Source organism: Phyllostomus hastatus, unplaced genomic scaffold (assembly GCF_019186645.2).
Source record: "Phyllostomus hastatus isolate PE091 unplaced genomic scaffold, TTU_PhHast_1.1 phas_scaffold_1066, whole genome shotgun sequence".
Lineage (NCBI taxonomy): Eukaryota > Metazoa > Chordata > Mammalia > Chiroptera > Phyllostomidae > Phyllostomus > Phyllostomus hastatus.
Window position 1 is genome coordinate 31921505 of NW_025334004.1, and position 21270 is coordinate 31942774.

The 21270-nt window shown below is 60.3% G+C and overlaps 1 protein-coding gene across 2 annotated transcripts in view; it reads left to right on the forward strand.

The window, feature by feature from the left end:
* DOCK1 (dedicator of cytokinesis 1) overlaps positions 1-21270 on the forward strand; it is a 345843-nt gene that overhangs the window by 24347 nt on the left and 300226 nt on the right. For both annotated transcript variants that reach the window (XM_045853767.1, XM_045853768.1), the window contains exons 2-6: positions 4518-4601; positions 10020-10060; positions 12231-12286; positions 15816-15912; positions 18297-18445. In XM_045853767.1, the coding sequence (XP_045709723.1) occupies positions 4518-4601; positions 10020-10060; positions 12231-12286; positions 15816-15912; positions 18297-18445 (427 nt within the window). The remainder of the gene's footprint in view (positions 1-4517; positions 4602-10019; positions 10061-12230; positions 12287-15815; positions 15913-18296; positions 18446-21270) is intronic.

Sequence of the window (21270 nt, forward strand, 5' to 3'; positions counted from 1 at the left end):
TCTTCCTCACAGTGAGAGAAGGCGAGAACTCGGGCGGGCAGAGTGCAGTGGTGGGGACAGTGGGGGGAGACACCACGGGGTCCTGGGGCTGCCGAGTCCACCGGGCCACCCTGAGCAAGTCACACTTCGTCCCTGCGGGACGCTGTCGGACGGGCGATGGCTCCCGGTGGGTTTCCCCTAATGCCAGAGCAGTCGGGTCGGTTTCATTGTTTTTTCCTGAGGAGGAGTTACATTTCCTCGACCCTTTTTGTGTACCAGTTGGGATGATCCTGGGGTCCCTAAATGTTTCACTCTGTTAACGTGGTGAACCGCACTGGTCGGCTGCTGGATGTTAAATCCACCTCGTGTCTCTGGAGTCACCCAGCTCGTTTCTCGGCGTGCGGAACGGGCCGTCCGTGGGCACCCCGCTTTAGATAGACACGGCGGACCTCGGGCGTGTGCGCAGGCCGGCCTGCCTGCGGGGACTCCACGCTGGACGTTGTCCTCTGCCGTCAGGAGGTCGGTCCGAGGCCCAGAGACGCGGGCCAGGGCCGAGGACAAGACCGTGCGGGGCGTTCCCCGTGGCCCTGGAGCCTGCTGGCCTGGGGCTCTGTTCCGCTGCTCCGCCAGCTGCTCCCGTGTGGGCTGGGATGCAGCCCCTCCGGCTCCGTGCAGCCAGGACGCAGCCCCTGAGGAGGGAATGGGAAGAGTTCTGCGTCCTCTCACGGGGCTTCCGTGAGGGCTCCATCAGCCTGAGCGTGTGATATGCTTATCTCGGTGCCTAACCCACAGACATGCTCAGTGAGTGCCAGCCGGTGTCGCAGCAGCAGCGGCACCATCATCACCATCACCAATCACTGTTTTCACTGTCATCATCATCATCATCATCATCACCATCACCATTACCACCACCACCATCATAATCACCAGTCACCATCACCATCCTTACCACCATCCTTACCACCACCCCCATCATCACCGCCATCACCATCACCATCACCACCATCACCATCCTCACCATCCTCATCATCATGACTATCATCAGCATCCTTGTCACCACCACTCTCCTCACCACCGCCACCATCCCCATCATCATCATCATCGTCGTCACATTGTTCTTGGAATCCTGACGTCACACCGCTGGTCACCGTGGCTTCGTTCGTAGCATGAACGCCGTTAGCGGTGTGGGGGCAGACGGAAGCCCCCCTCTCCTTTGGGAGCTGCAGCTCCTACCTCGCGTCCCCGGGCGGCGTGTTTGGGGGTCAGGCGGAGCAGGGGTGGTGACTTTCCATCTCAAGGCGCTGATGCGCACGGCCCCATGGGCACGGACCGCCGGCTTGTTCTGGGGAAGGGGGTCCGGGTGCTCGCACGCCCGAGGATGCGGGTGTGTGCTCGGAGCTCCCGGTGCCGGTGCCGCCATTCCGTGCTAAAGGTTCACCGTAAAATGCCACATAAACTTAAACGACTGCTAGTAACCGTTTAGGTTAGTTGAGGTCATTAAATTTTTGTGAAAATACAGGAAAACACTTGGGAAAATGGAATTTTCTACCTAAATACGGCTTTTGATGTGTTGTGGTCCTGCGAACATGGGACAGCAAGCATGCTCGCCCTGGCATTTGCAGGGGGATTCTGGGGGCGACAGGAGTCCTTACGGCCGTGCAGACAGTGTTCCCGGCCACCGCACGGGCCTGTACCGTCCGAGAGCTCCCTGTCGACCCCCCTGCGCCGAGTGGCCAGACCCGTCCGTGGCGCTGTTTTAAGACACGAGATGCACACACAGTCCTGTGACGTGCAGGTGTCAGTGGCCACCTCTTGTCAACGGGGGAGCGGACCACAGAGAGCGTGGGTCATGTGCTGAGGTCACCAGGGCTTCGCGGGGGGCGGCCTTTCCCAGCGTGCTGCCCATGAACGTGACAACCTGGAGGGTTCTAGGTCCTGACGTCTGGGCTGCTGTCCCAGTCGGGGGCTCGGTCCTGGAGCCAACAGCCAGCGGGGAGTGGGAGTGCTCCGGTGCTGCAGGTGGTGAGGAAGGGGGTCGGCAGAGCCGACTTACCTGGGCGTGGCTTTCCGGAAGAGGTGGTACTGGGGGGCGGGCGGGCCACCTGGCGAGGGGCGGATGCGCCAGTGCACGCGGGTGAGGCGTGAGTTGGCTTCTTCCTCTCGGGATGAGGCAGGGCCCGGGCCCGGGCGTGTGTGGCGGGAGGGAAGGTGAGTGGTCAGGTGAGGGGGCTGGAGGGCCCACCGTGCTTGCCGGGAGAGTGTGCACATGGTGCGAGCGAGGAGAAGTTTAGAGGTGGACGTGGTGGAGGTGCCACTGAAGGGCGGCCTAGTCTGGCAGGATGTTGAGGACGGATGGACAAGAAACTGATCGGGCATTGGGGCATGAGTTTTCCGTAGACTACGACATCGTTTTAGGTGGACTCCCTTGGGAAGGAGGAATATCACTGTATCTCTGTATTTTTTAAAAAAAATTGAGAGTAGGCTAATTAAATAATTTGGGGGCTCCGACACTTTCTAACATTTTTTTCCCGCTGTGACAGTTACTTTACCCGTCGTGTTTGAGCAGAGTGTGGTCCGGATTTGATGGTGTCGCTTCGTTAGGTGCCGGCCCGGGACGCGTGGGGATGGGTTTGTGTCAGGACAGGGTCTGGGAGCGCAGAGGGTTGCCGAGGACTGCCCGTGTCGAGGGTTTCTTCCTGCTGCCGGACTCGTTTCTGCCTGTTTGATTCTAACAGCTTTTGGGCTTAATGTCAACATGGGTTAGATGACTTTTTAAAATGTTTGTTTATGCATTTATTTTATTGTATTTTTTTTCGATTACCATTTATGCCCCTTGACATCACCCCGCACCGCCATCACCACCCTGTCGTCCAGGTCCACGAGCCCTTTTTCCGTTTTGCCTGGTCCCTCCACCTCCTCCCCGCGCCCCCCCCCCCCCAGCTGTCATCCTGCTCTCTCTGAGTTCCTCTCTGTTTTGCTTGTTAGTTCAGTTCGTTCATTAGATTCCACACATGAGTGAGGTCATGTGGTGCTTGTCTTTCTCTGACTGGCTTATTTCACTTATAGTAGCACAGTGCTCTCCAGGTGCATCCGTGCTGTTGCAAAGGGTAAGATTTCCTTCTTTTTTATGGCTGAGCAGAACTCCACTGTGTAAATGTCCCCTGGTCGTTTTACCCACCCACTCCCCGACGGGCACTCGGGCTGCTTTCTGATCCCGGTGATTGTAGATAACGCTGCAGTGGACGCAGGGGCGCTTGTGTTCTTTCCAGTTAGTGTTTTGGGTGTCTTGGCGTGTATCCCCAGAAGTGGGACTGCCGGATCGAAAGGCAGATCCGTTTTTAATGTTTTTGAGGGAACTCCATGCCACTTCCCACGGTGCCTGTGCCAGGCTGCACTCCCACCAGTGGTGACGGGGTCCCCCTTTCCCCACCCCCGCCCCCCCCCGCCCCGGCACTTACTGTTTGTTGATTTAGTGGTGATGGCCGTTCTGACGGGTGTGAGGTGACATCTCACTGTGGTTTTACTTTGCGTCTCCCTGAGGATTAGGGATGTTGAGCATCTTTCCGTAGGTTCCCTCGCCGTCCCTGTGTCCTCTTTGGAGAAGGGTCTGCTCAGACCCTTTGCCTGTTTTTTAGTTGGGTTGTTTGTGGTTTTGGTGTTGACTTTTGTTAAGTTCTGTATAAATTTTGGATATTAACCCCTTAGCAGATGTATCGGCAAATATGTTCTCCCATTCAGTGGGTCACCTTTTTATTTTTTAAAAAACCAGTTTGGTTTCCTGAAAGTTCTCAGTCCAGGTGTGACTGAGTCATTGTTAGGAAGAACTCTTCCAGTGGAAAAGGTCTACTAATGGAAATACAGGATAGTATATGAAGTGACAATTCAGACGTTAGCGGCATCCTCAGTTTTGTTCCTGTTGTAAGTGTTACTAAGCCGCAGAAAGGGTGCAGCCCCGAAACCAGGTACTGTGCATATAAACCTGGGGGACGTGCTGCTGAAGGAAGGAAGCCAGACACCAGATGCCCGCGTTGTGGTCCCACTGACACCAGGGGGCCGGAGCCCTCCCATCCGCAGAGACGGGAAGTCGGTCTGGGTGGTTGGGGGCGGGGGAGGGACCCGTGGGCAGCGGTCGCCTAATGGGCACGGGCTTCCTGTTTGGAGGGACGGAGAGGCCGTGGAAGGGGGCCGTGGTGCCGGGAGCACAGCATTCGGAGGTAACGAATGCCACCGGATCGTGCGTGTAAAGATGGTTCGGAGGCAGATCCCCCGTCCCATGTCCTTCACCACAGCGAAAAAACATCACTTGTGGCCGTCCGGTCTTGTGCGTAGTTACAGATGTCTTCTGTGTAAATGGGGACCCTTTATATGTGTTTCTTGAAAGAAAAGGCCACTTCTGTGAGCACCAGAGAAGAAGATCCGGGCACAGACAGTGCGTTTTAACGTCAGAAACAGGCCGAAACGGGCAGTGGGGGGGCAGGCAGTGCCTGCCCCCCCCGCCACTGACATCTCCCTCCCCCTTCTCTCTCTCGCCCTCGCAGCTTTTTACAACTACGACGCCAGGGGAGCGGACGAACTCTCTCTGCAGATCGGGGACACCGTGCACATCCTGGAGACGTATGAAGGTGCGTATGCATTTCGGTGTCTTTTCTCTGGTGGTTCTGGGCAGTTAGCACGCTCGTTCCGTGCCCAGTGGGCAGGGCATTACGTGGCTAAGAGAGCACGTACACGCATGTGCCTTTCTGCTGTGAGCGGTCTTCTTGGGTGATGGAGGCCCTTTTCCACGAGGACAGCAGGGAAGCTATCTGTTACTCCACGAGGCTTTATTAAGGTGAACTGCAAGCCAAAAATTCATTTTCTTAGCCTTTAAAACTTCCTGTTGGAAAAGCTGTTTTTTTAATAAAAAAAAAAAAACAGCTCATGGGTTCCTTTTTTGCAAATGTTTGTAAATCCTGACTGTTAAAAACCAACTCCTTGGAAAAAAAATTTAAAAGCACATTTCAGATATTTCGGTAGAAGTCACTGTTTGGAGGTGTGTGATGGGGATGGTGAGACCTTTCGTCCTGTCACTTCGGTTTGTTAATGACACCCTCGGAGGACCCCGAATCGTCAGTTCTCGCTTCCGTCCCTCTTTTCGATCGGCGGCCCCACTTTCCTAGGAGGGGGCAGAGCCGGCCCCCGCTCTGTGGGACGTGTGCAGGGAAGCGCTGTTGCAGTTGCCCAGGCAAGCCCCCAGTTGCAGACGGTGGCGTCCCGGCGTCCTCGGCGCCCCAGTCGGCCGGTTTTCACGTCGCCGTTTTGCGGGCTGTGCGAACGGGCCGCCCTGCAGCAGCCGCTCCCCCGGAGCTTGCCGCAGAGGAGACGCAGCGATGGCCTTGGGTTTGTACTCTGCCCGTCCCGTCCGGGAGTTTCTGTGCGACGGACGACGGGGTTTTAGCGTCGGTGGCTGGACTTCCTGCCCGAAGGGAGCACGCCTGTGCAGCCTGGGAACACAAGGAAGCAATGAGAATCGATGATCACAGCAACGGAAGTGCTTTTAGGTGGGGCCTAGCCCGGCCCTGCCAGGGGGGAGGAGGGGGTGGGGAGGACCGACAGGCGCCCCGTTGCCGGCACCGCACCGAACCTCAGACTCCATCCTTGCGATCCACTGGGCACCCACGGAAGCCATGCTCTGCCTTCCTGCTGGAGGCCAGCTCCCACCGCCCCGGTGTCCTCCCAGACGCCAGTGACAGGTGCCGCCCTGGCCACACACCTACGTTCATGTCCCTCATTCCCCCCTGGGACCCTCGCTGACTTGCAGTTCCACTCCGTGAGCACCCCTCACCCTACAAAAGTCCTGTGGAAACAGAACAAGGCTTCCGTGGGGGGACCCCGCAGAGCCCAGCCTGGAGCGGGTGAGGAGGGTGGCGGGTGCCTTACGCTGGTCTTCAGTTTTGCAGCGGACGGGCCGGCGGCCTCATCCACTCTCACTGTGTCTGGCCAGGGGCTGAGAGGAGATAGAAATTAAGTGGAGGTCAAGGGTCCAACCTCTCATCTCAGACAGTCTCCTGATCCGAAGGGGACAATGCTCCTCTCCCTTCTTTACTTCTGCCCCGGGGTCAGCCGACGCGGGGCTCCTGGTTAGTCAGCGCAGGGCGGTGACGTCATTTCTGCACAGATAACATGTCCCGTGCGGTCTGGTCTGGGTGAGTAGGGCCTGGGACTTCTTGTCCTTCTCCGCCCCTCGCGGTCGAACAAGAATGCCCTCGTCGAAGCCGCGGGACCCTCGGGCGGGCAGTGACCTCCGTCGTGCGTTTACCCCGCAGAGACAAAACCCCGAGAGCAGACAGTGACTTTCTGGCCGGCACCCGGAGAAAGGACCCTTCAGTGAGCCCCCACTCGCTGGGCTAGTCGGTCTTCCAAATTCTGTTTAAAATGCTCCCCTCTCTGTAGAGACTTGGACGACAGATGAAATCCGCTGGTTTAGAAACCGTCTTTTGGTTCGACTCAGAACCAGGTCAGAGAAACGGGTCTGGGGGACCAGTTTGCACTTCGGGAGACTTCGTGATTTAATTACCATCACATATAGATGGAATAATTGTGTTTCTACTCTTTCTGCTTTTATTCTATTTCAACCTCACGGATTGATGGACACGAAGAAAGTTGGGGGGGTTGTCAGAGGGAGTGAGGGGTGCTGGGTGGAGGGGGCAAAGGGGAAAACTTGGGACGACTGTAATAGGATAATGAATAAAAAATAAAATAATTAAAAAAAAGAAAAAATAGATTTCATATACCGTATTAGAGTTTGGCATTTTCTTCTTTCCTCTTTGCTCCTACCCCCTCCCACTTTTCCTCTGAAAATTTATTTCTGTCTGTCAAATTTGATTTTCTTTTGCTGTGTGACCCTTTGCAGGATGTGGTGGAGGTTGCAGCAGAGAATATACCGTTTCTAGGGGCTCACTCTTGACAGTAAGATCTGGAAGGCAAATTTGCCCTCCAGGGTCGGTTAATGTCTCTGTCTGGGGCTGCTGCCGGAGGCTCGGTTGCTGTGAGGCGGGGAGGGGTGTGAGGGGCCTCGGAGGGCGCGCCTGCCCCAGCTCTGCAGGGGCCTCTGCGGTCAGGCCGACCCAGGTCCCCAGATGTTCACGCAGTGATCTTCGGCGGCCCTGGTGTGCCTGGCCTCTCCAGGGACTGGTCGCCGTGCCCAAGGGAGAGAGCACAGGTCCTGCGCGGAGATCAGGAAATTACTGTTTTGATTAAACCGCAATCTCTGCCCAGCAGCCGGGGTCGTGCTGTGCCTCCTGCGTGTCGCAGGGAGCCTCCCAGCGTGTGAGCCCTGCAGGGCGGCAGTCGGGTCGGACTGGCCTGCGGGTTTGCCCTGCCCGGGGTGGCGCTGGGCACACGCAGTGCGGGCTTGGTTGGCCGAAGGGATGATGTGCGCACAGAGTCCTGGGGAGGCTACCCGTCGACGGGTCCTCCTGCTGAGGAAGGCCGTTAGGAGGGAGACTGCCGCCTGCCAGCGCAAGGGAAAGAAGAGATAGCCCAGAGCTAGCTCGCTGCTCTCCCCTCCCCGCCTTCCCTCCTCCTAGGAAGCCCCGCTGCTGCGTTCGGCGTGGGTTGTGAGTGTGTTCGTGGTCTCTTTCCGGCTGGTGCGCGTCTGGTTTTCGTGAATGTCAGTGTGGTCGTAGCTCCCCCTCTGCTTCTGATTCGTTCCTCCGCGCGGTACTCCGAACCCTGCTCTCTCCGCGTGGCTCGCCCCTGGCGCTCTCCGCTCCGTGGGCACCCCCCACGTCTCCCTGACGGCCCCCCCACCGCGGGCACTCCCGTGCCTCCTCTTCCCGCCCCCGCGGGACCACACAGCCGTGGGCCCCCGTGTCCGTCCCGCCGTGCGAGGGTGGGCGTGCTCGGGGCTTTGGGGTGCATTCCCGGGAGGGGGTTGCTGGTTGGGGGGTATCGGGACATGAACTTCGGATCCGTGGGGACAGCCGCTCCCACACGCGTTGCCGCGGTTTCCACTTCCACCCACAGTGCCCGGCGGCGACCCACATCCTACCATGTCCCTCTCTCTGCTGCTCTCATCGTTGCGGTTTTCATGCTCTTTCCTGATGTTCCCATTGTTTTAATCCTCGCCCGAGGACGCGTTCTACTGGTCTTAGAGAGAGAGGAAGGGGGTGGGGGGAGAGAGTGGGAAACGTCGATGTGAGAGAGACACGTCCATCGGCTGCCTCCTGCAGGCGCCCCAACCGCAGCCCTCGGGTGCACGGGACAGCACCCCAACCTGCGGAGCCCCCCGGCCCGGGCTGATCGTGGGGTTTTAAGTGTTCACATCTCCGGCCGTCGGGACGTGCGAGCCTCTGAACACGTGTGTGTGGGTGAGCCTTTCCGGTTTCCTCCTCTAGGCCCTGTTTGTAAGCTTGGCCTGTATTTCACTCGGTTCCCCCTTTCTCCTGTCACTTTGCAGTGTTTCCTTATGTAATCAGGAGGCTGACCCCTTGTCCCACTCAGACCAGGGAGGACGCATCGGTACTGACAGTGCAGAAGAGGCGCCGCAGCGGCGGGGCGGGGGGGGGGGGCGGACAGCCCTTGACGCTGAGTACACGGGGCTTCGGACCCCCGAGTGTACTGACCCCTCCCTGCCCCCGGGCCCCCGGCTTCTTGTCTCTGCCTGCGAATACCGCCCTCGAGGGCACTGGCGCGGGGTGGCGCAGCACCCGGGAGACAACCGTCCAGCTGTGCGGCTGCAACCCGGCCATTTGCACCCGCCGCGCCCACTGTGCCCCCAGTTGGTCATTTCGAGGTCTCCCCAAGTCCTTGGCGAGGCGCCTGGGGTCTATGCGCCTTGCGCCGGGCACTCACAGCATCTCTCTGCTCGATCACGCCGGAGGATCTTGCTCTCCTGAGCCCCAGCCCTTCCTGGCGTCCCCACCCCCGGTCGTGAAAACGAGTACTCCTTCGGCGGGGTCCCGCCCTGGCCCTGGCCACCTCGGTTTGCCCGGGCCCCACTCCGGAGCTAGCTCGCACACCCTGGTTTCTGAGGCTGACTTCCAGGCGCTCTGCGAAGACACGGTGTCTGCCGGCTGGCGGGAGCGGGCCAACCTGCGCACGGCACGTGCTGGCGGAGGTCCTCTGGCCTGGCCTCCTGCCACTGCGGGCCGGGCTGGGGTGGGACTGAGCTCTGGGTGCTTGTCTCCGAGGGAGGCGTCCCACAGTGACTCTGGAGGGTTTGGGATGAGGAAACGTCCGCAGACATCACACCGTGGTGGCGTCGCCGGGATGCCGTCACCGGCAGCGGACATGAGGCTGTTTGCAGGGGCAGTGTCTGCCCTCGTCCCTGGGGGGAGGTGCCGGGGTGTGGCCGGGTTTGTCCGGTCTGTCGGTGTGGGGACCCTTCCCTCCAGTACGGCGTTCCTGCCAGGGGCTGTGGCCGGCGGTCCGGCCCTCCGCCCTCCACCCTCCCTCCCACGGGGACGGAACGGGACCTTGAGTCTGAGCCAGACCCCTAGGCGGGGGGTGGGCCTGTGGTCCTGGCCGCTGCTTCCTGTCCCGCGCGGTCGCCGCAGAAGGACTTGGTGAGACAGGGCTGCTCCAGGGCGCGGCTCCTCTGCCCTGAAGGGGGAGGACGTTGGCTCTCAGTAGGATTTCTGTCGTGGGGCGGCCCTGGATGAGCTGAGGATGCTGGTGTTTGCACTTGGCAGTGACCCCAGTCCACATCAGACAGAGGGAGAGAGAGGAGCGTGTACTCTCGGGAGCCAGCTCGGGGCCCAGTGGGCAAAGGACACTCCTCCCCTCAGACTTGTGCTTCTTAACTCTAAAGTGACGCCTTCATGGCCACGTGCGGCCGACGGAGGTGAAGGAGCTGGAGTCTGTCTGTCCAGGCCGCTAGCCAGGCCTCAGATACGGCCTTGAGGTGACCTCTGCAAGACCCCGCCCCCCCAGTCTATGCCACAGCGTTAGGAGCATTGATTGCTGGTGACAGACGGACCCCCCAGGGTCCCACTCGGAGGGGCTGTTCGGACCCTCCGATGTCTCCTTGTCCTAACCGTGTCCCCTTTGTGTTTGTCCAGGGTGGTACCGCGGCTACACCTTAAGGAAAAAGTCTAAGAAGGTAAGTCGTTCTTTTTTTTATTATTACACCCAGCGCCCGTCCCTTCATAAATCACCCCGTGAGAGGAAATCAATTCCATCTCGTTTGTGCCTACGCGCTCCCCTTACTTAGCTCTTTCTCTGAGTTTAAACCGTGCGTGGGCTGCAGTGCGGACTGCCCCGCACCGCTTTCTTCGGAGCGGTGTGTGGACTCAGTGGTTGCTGGGGGACGCAGGGGTGGGGGGAGTTGCCGGGCTGTGAAAGATGGTCAGCCTGTGCGGGGGCGGGGGACGGTGGGACCCCTTCCTTTCCTGGTGGACGTTCGTGCCCGCTGAAGCGCAGGACGTACAGGCGAACCGCGGGGGTGCCGTGACCGCGGAGAGCAAACACCAACACCGGCAGACCCGTCACGATGTTCCGTTCTCCGTTCTCCTTGGCGATAAACGTGCAGGCTTGCGAGCTCACGCACGCTCCTTCGCCTCTTGCCGTGGCTATTTTTACGCCGCCGATGCCGGCTCGGGAAAGGAAGGGCTGCGCTCGCCCGGGCGCTTGGCGGGCTGAGACCCGCAATTACCCCCGGTCGCTGTGGCGGACACTCCCGGGCGCGGTTCTGCTGTGGCTTTTCCCTCCTCAGCGCCACCCACCTAATGATGGCTCCTCGCTTCCACGTTATGATCTAGAAGGAATGTCCACTCTCAGCCGTGGTTAGGCTGTCCACGCCACCCTGTCCACGTTTCACATCTAACTGTGCCGGGCCGAGGGCTCGTTTTACTCCTGTTTCTGAGCTTTGCCTCTTGTCACCTCCCTGGTGGGCTGGGCCCCTCCCGGGGTAACTGAGCTTGGAACTGAGGCTTCCGAAGTTGGGGGCTCAGCAGGGGCGCCCCACCCACCTCGCCAGCCCCAGCCTGGGCGGCTGGTCTCTGCATCCAGTGGCCTGGGGCCGTGAGGTGTGATCAAGGTCCATTTCCAGCTGGCTGGATGGTGGGACAGAGTCGCCCAGGGAAGCTGTGGTCCACGTCTGTGGCCCCTTTTAAGACTAAGAGTGCTGCCCTGCAGCTGCGGCCCAAGGTCTTTGTTGATAAAGACCTTGGACCATGGACTGCCTTGGACCACCACCGTCTTTGCTCCCTGCCTCTGTCTTTCCGCCCCACTCCTGCCTTCCTGTGCTATTTCTTCTTCTGTGAGATCCAGCCACTGTCCCTCTCCCGTAGGCCGGCGGGTCCGGCATCGTGGGGCTGAGTCCTTCCCCAGCACGATAAGTGCTGTGGTTTCCTGGGTGGCCTGCGTGAATGTGTGGGGGCCGGATGCTGGGGAGCCCAGGCAGGAGCACCTGTTGCCACGGCAGGCGTGTCAGAGCCACCGGTGCTGCCGAAAGGGTTTCGGCTGCGCACCCGGGATCGCACGCAGGGAGCCACCCCTGGTTGGCGAGCCCTTGCCTTCCGGGTGCTCGCTCGGCTCTGCCTCCCGCCAGGACCGGACAGCCTCGTCTGGTCGGGGAGCAGGGCCGGCACGCCCGGTGCAGCTCCTGGCTCGGTGCGGGCTGCGCCCGGCCCTGGGCGTCCCGGGGGGCTGTCTCCGGGCTCCGTGCAGTTGGGCCTTTGTCCATGACACGGAACACCGGGGCGCTCCCCTGGGGTGGTGCCGATTGGGTGAAATACACCCGTTTCTGCATTTTATCAGACAGGCCCTCGGTTCGCAGACCGTTGTGAAAGCCTTGGCGGGGGGGGGGCGGTCAGATAAGTGGTCACTGACACGTGGTGGTCAGTCAGTAGTGCGAACTGATGACCTCGGTGATGGTCTGAGCATTTTTGGGAGGGCGGGGACAGTCAGAGACCATCGTCCACCATGAGTGCAGGCGCCTGTGTCCCCTGCTCTGCCTGCGTCCGGGCCGGCAGTGAAAACGAGGCGCGGCCTGTGGGGAAGGTGCAGGAGGGTCCCCCGGAACTGTGTCCTTTGCAGACGGGCTGCCTCTGTTCCTTCCTGAGACGCCAGCGGCCTCTCTGGAACACAGGCCCATGGAGTTGCCATCTTTCGTGCTTGTTTTCTCTGGTCGTCGTCGTGAGACTCAGCAGAAGGCCTGCGGGATTAGTGCAGAGCCAGCCACCCCTCCCGCGCCTTTTGGGGGCAGCTGATGGGTTAGCCAGCGCTGTTCACGTTGATCGTAAAACCTGTTTTCTGTTTCCTCCCCGAAGGGCATATTTCCTGCTTCGTATATTCACCTGAAGGAAGCCATCGTCGAAGGAAAAGGGTGAGTCTGGCCTCGGGGTTTCAAGGGAGAGTGGGGCGCGTGGCCTTGCGGCCCTTCCGCAGGCAGGGCTCCGCTGGGGCTGGAGAATGGGCGTGAGCCGCCCGCCCGCCCGCCTGCCCGCGTGTGACCGGAACTGGGGAGAGAAGCGGGGGTTCAGGGTTGTGTGCAGCCTGGCTTCGAGCCTCCGCAGGGTGTCCGGTCAGCTCTCCTGCAGCCCTTGCCCTGAACCCGCTGTCAGTTTCGGGAAGCGCCCCAGGGCCCCGTGCATGCCCCGAGAGCCACCCCACAAAAAGTGGCAGAGGCTGCAGCACCCCCCACTACCCCCCCGCTGGGAACCCTCTTCTGGAAGACTTTGCAGTAGTTTAGCGTGCACGGCGGGTGTCCAGTCGGGCCTTGCACACTTCATATCTTGTCCAGTTGTGATGCCCGTTTCTTCGCGGTCCTGGAAGTGATGGGTAAGGTGATTAAAAGGACACTGGCAGAGCAGGGACCCTCTGGGCAGGAGGGGCAGGTGAAGAGCCAGGTGCAGACCGGGTCCTTGTTTGTCTCAGCCTCGGCTTCGCACTCAGTTAAATATGTGAGTCATGAAGTCACTAGTCGTGTGACCACGGCACGGTGACAGCTCTCTGGCTGAGTGCAAAGCTGCCTTTCTGGGCACAGCACCTCCCACGTGGGCCGGGGAGTGGCCACTCCTGGTCTGGAGCTCCACGATACCCCCTTCCCACGGAGAGCGTGACGGCGAGGTGCCCATGGCATGGCCTGCTGCGTGGCACTGTTTCCACAGATGAATCGTTCTGTGTGCAACGTTGCACCAGGGGAAGACACAAAGGGCTGTTTTGGAGCCCCCGCCCTGCTGTGGAAGTGACTGGAGAAAGGGCGCACTCAGTGCAGTGACATCGATCTCTGTTCGCGTCACTGTGGGGGTCTGACCGTGGGTGACCAGTTCTTTTAAAGAGCACTTGGACGATGACGGAGGAGTATGGGGGAAACAGGATGATGAGGCATGATAGTGAAGTGAACAACAGATCCTTGTAATTCTCAGTAAGTAGAGTCCCCCCCAGCCAGACTGACGGACAGGCACTCACAGACAGAGACGCCTTGTTCCCGTCCCCCGTCTGGCGTCAGATCCCAGCGGGCCTGTGGGTGGAGCTCGGGGGGAATGAACGGCTTAGGAACCTCTCGGAAGCCTGGCCCTGCGCCTGCGCTTCGGCTCCCCCCGCCCAGACCACCTGCCTGTCTCCTCCCTCCCCCTTCCCTCTGTCCACCCTCCTGTCCCCCCTCCGTTCCAGCGGGGGCCATGCTTGTGTCCCGCCCCATCCGCCTCCGTGCTCTCCAAGGTCAAAGTCGGCATCCCGTGTCCCCTGTGGGCTCCTCTGCGCTCCATGCACTGGCCTTGTCGGCTCTCAGACAGCCCAGATCGTTAACTGGTGGCTGTGGCCACCTGTTCCCCCACCCCTTCCCCCAGTAACACGGCGGTTGCCACCTGTCCCCTCCCCTGTGCTGACTCGGGCACCAGTGCAGCCCAGTTCCCAGACCTGAGGTGTCTCCTCGGTCCTCGTCCTCGTCCTCTGGAGCTTTCCTGCACCGCCCGACACTGTGGCTCCCCGTCCCTCAAAGCTCCTTGTTTGTGTGACGTTTTCTTGCCCCATGTCTGCCGCTGCCCCTCGGGTTCCCTGGGCCCGCTGCTCTCAGCCTGCCCCCCTCGGCTCCTCCTCCGGCGCCCCTGCCTTTGAGACGGCCTCAGTGGTTCTCAGAACGCCAGCTGTGCCCGCTCTGTAGGGGACACTCAGGGGAGGACCTCCAGCGCCTACTGTCCCCGAGGTCTAGCCCCTCACGCAGAGCCAGGTAACGAACACGAGTCACCGTCCCGCCGCGGGCGGAGCACGACGTCCCACGCATTCTCCCGGGCGCCCCGCCGGACGCCCTTCCCCTCGCTCTCGTCTAAGGCCTAAGGCCCTGTGTGGCAGGTGTGGCTGGGTCTGGGTACCGCCAGCCCCCGCAGGTAATGAGGTTGTCATGAGGACAACACGGCACAGCCGGATTAGACACGTGAGAGCCGGCTGACACCTCGGGCCAAGGAACAGACCGGGCCGACCAGGAGGGAGAAGGGGCGGAGGCCGTGGCCCTGAGAGCAGGACACGGCGCTCGCGGGGAGGGCCCCTCCGTGTGCTGAGACCCGGCCTGAGTCCGAAGAGCCCGTGGGAGGGGCCCGCCGCACTCAGCGTGGGGCGCAGGATCCGTGAGATGAGAGCCCCCTGCGTCCCCGTGCTGAGGACTGTACTCGCCCCAAGAGTGGGGAGAAAGCCCCCCGAGACTTGGCGAGGGGCCGGGCAGGGTGTCTCAAGCCACAGTTCCATCGGCATCCCTGCGGGGACACGTGGACGCAGATTGGGCAGGGCCACGTCACCAGTCACGTCTCGTCACGGGTGCTGAAGACGCCCCAGCCCAGGTTAATTCCTAAGTGCCATTGTTGGGGGGTGCTCTCGTACGCACCCCTCCCTCAGGCACGGGGCCCCTCCTGCTCCCGCAGGACTTGTGCCCAGACCCCTCCGCAGACGACTTTGTCTTAGGGACCCTGTCGTTTCTCCCTCCGGGGGTCCCCCACCCTCAGGGAGCCTTTGCAGGCCTGAACCCCGGTGCTCAGCTGAAGTCGGGGTTCCGCCCAAATGCAGGGCCGGGTCCTGCACAAATCAGGCTCTGCGGGTGGGGCCTCCTCCCCGCCCTGTGCTGACTGGAGTCTCGTCTGTTCAGGATACGGCGGGCGGGGGGGGGTCTCTTCAGGACCTCTGGGGCCTGGTGGTCCCCCATCCCAAGCCACACAGATTTGGTCCAGGGTTGGGGGTCCTGCGTGGGGCACTGCCTGGCCCAGAGCACGGCCAGGAAACGGGTGGGTCTGACGACATACAAGGCCCGCCCGGGCAGCGAGTGGAGGCCGAGTCCAGGGTTGACCTGCAGGGCAGAGACAGACGGGGAGCGTGATCGGGGTTGGGGATGAGACGGGCTCCAGCGGGCGCTGGAACGCCGCCACTCCGCTCAGAGCCCGTCATGGGCGGCCGCTCCTGCAGCATTATCGTCTAATGAGCTCTGCGCGTGACAGACATGCAGAACGCCTCTTCCCCCGGACCTGCACGCTGACGCCCGCAGGCTGGTTGTGACCTGTGGCACGCGTACGAGAGACGGGCGCGCACGCCTGGGAGGGTGTTTCCTTCCACTGCCCAGACCTCGGCATTCCGGAGACTTCCAGTGGGCTGTTCCTTGCCTCCTTCCCCGTGGCTGGGCGTCGGAGGGGGACAGCGCCCACGCAGGACAGCGGACGGACGTCCTGAGGCGTCGCACGAGCACCACCTGTCGCTCCCAGAGACGCAGGCGTGCCGTGCGGGGAGACGGTCCGATTTGTGGGCTTTCTCTCCACCGGCTGGGGCACTGCACTCCGTGGCCCAGGGGCGGGGTCACAGGGTGCACGTGGCCGAGGTTCATGCACCCGTGCACTGAGCTGCCCTTCCCCCCTCTCTCCCTCCCTCCCCCCCAGGCAACATGAGACGGTCATCCCCGGCGACCTGCCGCTCATCCAGGAAGTCACCACGACGCTACGCGAGTGGTCCGCCATCTGGAGGCAGCTCTACGTGGTGAGAGCGGGGTGTGGGTCGGGCGGACGCTGGCGGTGGTCTTTCTGGGCCTTCACTGTCCCCGGGGTGGTGGTGGGGGGCTCTGCGCTCCCTGGGAGCCCCCAAAGCAGACAGACCTCCGGGACCAGTGACACTCAGAAAGGGCAAAGCCACACGGCACAGTGTTCTGCCCAACCTCTGGGGGTGGTTCTGGGCCCTTTGACCGGCTGTGTCGGTCAGGGCGCACAGCGATGGAGGGGAGGGGCCGTAAGGGGCAGGGTCGCGGGCCCTTCCCTCCTGGTGTTCGAAAGGGAGCCCTGTGGCTTCAGAGACGGGACTAGGCCAGCAGCCCGGGTCTGCCCTCAACGTGTTTATACTTTGATCTTGGAAGCACAAATCTGCTTTTAAACTGAAGTAGGTGCTTATCGGTGGGTTCCGTAGAAGACGGTCTGTTTGTGTATTTATTGTGGCCATGGCCGGCCTGTAGGTGCGGCCCCTCGTCGTCCGAGAAAAACCGCACGGCCTTCTGTCGTGAGTGAAGCGTGCTGGTCAGGGCGGGGGTGGGGGTGGGGAACTCGTGTGCAGGTGCCCGGTCCTGCTGCGTGGGGAGGAAGTCGCATTCCTCCAGGGAGGCGGAGGCTGCGACCTCCTCCTCCTCCCGTGTTCCCTCAGGGCCTGTCCTTGCGCGTAAATTCATCTTTGCAGAAGATCCCCCTTTGTTAGCCCGCATTTCCATCCCAACGGCTGATTTCTTCTCATATGCTAATGTCGTCCGTGTGAGAGCCGGGCTGCGCCAGCCGGCCCGCTGGCTCCCTCGGCTCCTCCGGAACACAGAGCTCTCGCGGAGCCAGCAGCTGCTGTGCGGGCCCTCGCCGTTCCTAACCACACAGTGGTTTCCTGTAAACACGCAGTAATAAGCAGTTGCAGTAATTGTTCATCAAATGTTCTCGAAAACCTAAAAGCGTAAAGTTAGCGATGAATGCTTTGTGTAAATCCGAGCAATTTTGCAGTCGGTGTTTCATGTTTGACTTAGCAATTTTTTTAAACAACAAAAAAAAATATGGCAGCAACACAAACAGGAGCCGATGCTGAGATGTTAGCGGACACGGTTTCCGGCCTGTGGCCGTTCCTGCCGACCCCCTCGTCCCCTCCTTAAAACCTGCCTTTGCCTTCTACAGACCTGCATGGCTGGGCCTGTGCCCAGCCAGAGGGAAATGCTTGGGCTATTTTCATAGACGGTTCTTGTTCTTGTTTTGTTTTTGCTCTACCGTGTTGTTGGGGACAAGTTAGCAAACCATGGAGGGTTTTAGATATTTGAGATGGCTTTAGGAAAATGGACAAGGAGAACTAGTAAGGGGGAAATAATTTTTCAGTAAGGCATTGGTTTTCACCATTTAGTTTTCATTTAATTAATTAAAAACGAGGATAACACTCTAAAGAAGAGCCGGTGGGGTGTGGAATCGTCTGCTGGGGTGCTCTATGACACGGGGTGGCGGGGACTCTTCCCGATTCCCAGAAAGGAGGTCAGACACCGCACCCAGCGGGGTGTGAGGTTCCTCTCCTTAGAGGAGACCTTATTGTAACAATCAGCGGCGAATGAGCACATTTTAATTTTTTATAGGGCCCATGTGTTCAGAATTTTCACCTGGATTTCCCTGAACTCGGTTTTCACCTAGATTTCTTTCCCCGGGAAGAACTGCTGGGTCATTTTTCCTGTGGGTCGTTCCTAGTTTTCTTGATGGATTGTCCCCTTGCAATTGCAAAACTGGTGCCTTTCCTTCTGCCGTCAGGGCCCCGGAAATAGGTAGGAGGGGATACGAAGGGTGAACTTTGCATCAGCATCAGCACGCCCGGAGCCGGGAGATTCAGATCCAGCTTCTTGTAGGAGTCTCTCCTCCTGTGCTGCGTGACCCACCGTGTGCTGGGGGTCGGCCGCTGTGTCCTCTCTAGTGCCAGGGACAGCGAGGCCCCCGGGTCAGCTTCCCTGTGTGTACGGGGACCCCGGAGACCGGATAGGCGAGGTGTTTACGCTCTGACCGGTTCCGAAGGGGAGTCTGAGGCCGCCCCTCTGGAGCTGGTCACGCCAGTGGGCGGCTGGCGTTGAGACTCTTGGTCCGGATCATTGTCCTCTGGATTCAGCGGTCCGCAGTCCGGCCTGCCGGCGGCACTACCGAGGATCACCCTTTACTTTGTAGCCTTTTCGTCTCTCGGCGTCTGGTAGGAACCGGATTCCGTAGGACGTGTCATCTGACCCGAATTGCATTCTGTCCTGTGAAGCGTGTGTGTGTGTGTGTGTGTGTGTGTGTGTGTGTGTGTGTGTGGAAAGCCAGGTGCACGGTGCAGTTTTGCGCCCCGAGCGCTGACCCGGCCTCTCTGTCCCCCCCTACCCCCCTGTCCCCCCGCAGCAAGGCAACAGGGAGATGTTCCAGAGTGTGCGGCACATGATCTACGACCTCATCGAGTGGCGCTCGCAGATCCTGTCGGGGACGCTGCCGCAGGACGAGCTCAAGGAGCTGAAGAAGAAGGTCACTGCCAAAATCGATTACGGAAACAGGTTTGTTTGCCTGAGAGGCGATTGCACGCTTGAACTGTTCCGTATCACAACACCGGCGTAGGCCTTGAGGAGGCTCACATCATATTTTATCATAAAAACCGCACTTCCAACATCCAAATGGCGGCGTGATTTTCACTTTGAGAAGGATGAGGGGTTTTCTGTTGCATCTCGGAAACCAGGCGTTTTCTGAGTCATAGCGGAAACCTGCTCTTCCCTTCAAGAGCCTGGGGTTAGGGCACCTGTCCCCCCCACGACGACGTCCCCAGCAAGGAGGGGTTTTCTGTGCAGGGTTTGACCCGGAGGCCAGGCATGGGGGTACCTGGTGCAGTAACAAGCACCTGATTTCTTCCTGTGGGTCCTTGGGTGCTCAGGGTTGAAAGAGACACCAGAGGTTCCCTTTAAATGTGTCACTGGTAGAGCGATGCCAGCTTCGGCAGACAGCTGTAGAGCCCGCCGAGGGGAATCTCACACAAACCACAGAGCGAGTGTGGGCACGAGATCCCGCCTCCGGCCAGCCTCCTCCCAGCTGTGCTGGGGCGCCGTCGGCGTGGTGCGCTCCCTCCTGCCACGGGCTGCAGGTCTCCCCTCCACGGGCTGCAGGTCTGCCTTCCACGGGCTGCAGGTTCTCCCCTCCACGGGCTCCCGATGTCCGATCCGGAGTGGAACTGAACTGCCGCAGCCTGATTCCGCGGGGTCTCGGACGGAAGAAGGGTGCTTTGGTCGGTCAGAGCTGCAGGAAGCCTTACACGTGATCTGGTCCCGCGGGTCGCAAAGGCTGGTCGGTGTCACCATCGCTTGGAGAGCTGATAAAAGGCAGACCCCGGGGACCCGCTTCCTACAAACCTGGTTCCCACTGCCGGGGCCCCTGGCCGGAAGTCTCAGACACCAGAGACAGAGCTGCCCCATGATAGGCAGCAGGTGGGGAGGCCCCTGGTTTTACCCGTCAGTGCCCGCGCGCAGACACGAGGGGGCGGTCCGTCCCTCGTCGCTCACGGTAACCTGGAGAGCCTCTCTGTAGCACCAGAAGGAGAACGTCCTTTTGTTTTCTGGGATTAATGCTTTCGGGTGTGAAAGGTGTCTGAAAGCCACATTATTCGCTCCATCCACGAAGTCTTTGGACTAGGGAGGCTGCGGGAGCAGGTTCTGGTTTGTTTTCCCAGAAATGCGTGGGCCCTGGGGAGAGCATGTTTGAGAAGGCCGCAGTGAAACCCACTTCACGGCCGGCTGCCTGAAGAAACCCAGCTCTCGGGGCTTTGATTTTATTTTCTGTGCGAGTATTGTATTTTGAACTTGGGTTCAGGAGCCACCTGGCTAATTTGGCTGCAGGACACCCCCAAAGTACATTACGTCCCGGAACAGCCCGCTTCAGAGAGGAAGTGTTTCCAGACGTAATTCACGGCTTTGATGGGAGACACGGTCCTTAATAAGACAGCGTCTTGCCCGCGGAACTCAGGTGTGTGCCGGCATTTCTCTGTAGACCGGTGCTCTGCACGTCTTTCTAGTTCCTTCAGAAAAAATAACACAAAGTGAAAAAGCCACAGTGCTGCGAGTCTGGGAGTAAAACGGTTTCTGGGAGACGTTGGAGGAAAGTCGCTTGATGCAAGCCGAGGCCGCTGCCCTAGAAAACCGCACGTACAGGGCCCACATCCAGTTCTGCCTGTGCGTCCTTGGGCATGTCCGCCCTCCTTTCCTCTCGAGGGCTGCCGCACGGGCTCGGCCTCTCGTGGCACTGGGCTGTCGTGCGCGGCTGGGGTGCGCCGACGCAGTGGAGGCGCCCTCTGGGTCCGGCACCCCCGGGCACAGGACGGCACGGGGAAGGGCTGGCACGAGGAAGACAGGCCCCCGGACGGGCTGACCCTGGGCAGGTCCGGGGCAGGCCCCTTCCCGTGGTGTTGCCTGTGGCATTCCGGAAAGAGCCTGGGTCCTGCCTTGAGAGGGCTCTGGCTCAGGACCCAGGCTCTGGGCTCTTCTAGACGTTTCTCTGACTTGAGGTTTCCTCCTGAGTACATGGCAAGCTGTGGACAGCCCGTGGGCCCATGGCCTGGGGCTCTGCTCCTCAGGGTGCCGGTGCTGTGCGGACAGCGTTATTGGCCAGGACCCTCTGGCCAGCCCTAAGCCAGGTGCTCTGTAGCTCCTCCCACACCAGGCCAGATCCCCTCCCCCCTCATTAGCATGCACCCCGCCCACACCAGCACTGACTGCCCAGGGGCACATTCAGTTCAGGGCTGGGATGAGCAGTAATATCTGGGAAGCATGCTGCAAAGACAGTTAACGAGAGCCTAAAGGGCTCTTCTTTCTTTTTAATGCCTCTCTGTGCCTCGTGGGGCACCCTGCAACCATTGCAGGCTGTTTTCATGCAGGGCGAGAGGCTTCGGATTATTTGCTCGGAAAAACCTGTTCACTCTCACGCTGCTCCCAGGCCCCATGTGGTCTGTTTCACCCTCAGTGAATGTGCTTAATAGACATTCAAGGGGAAAAAGGAGGCTCCTGTGGTCGCCTTCCAGACGGCGCCGTGGGCCAGCAGAACTCCCAGCGCGAAGCCCCCTGGCGCGGCCGCAGACCCCTGTCCGGCACGGGGTGACCCTCAGAGTGTTCGCACCTCGTCTGGACGGGGTCTCTGCTGCCGAGTCAGTGTTCGTCTCGGTCCCTGCCTCCTGAAGGCCCTCTCCGATTGACACTTCCCTCTCTCTAGACAGACTTGCCTGTGTCGTAGGGTTAGAAAAAATAAAAATTTCCTGCTTCTGTAGAGTTGTGGCCAGCAGGCAGAAAATCCCCACGGCAGAGCGCAAGGCGTCCATGGTTCAGATCTTCCCGTCTTACTGGGA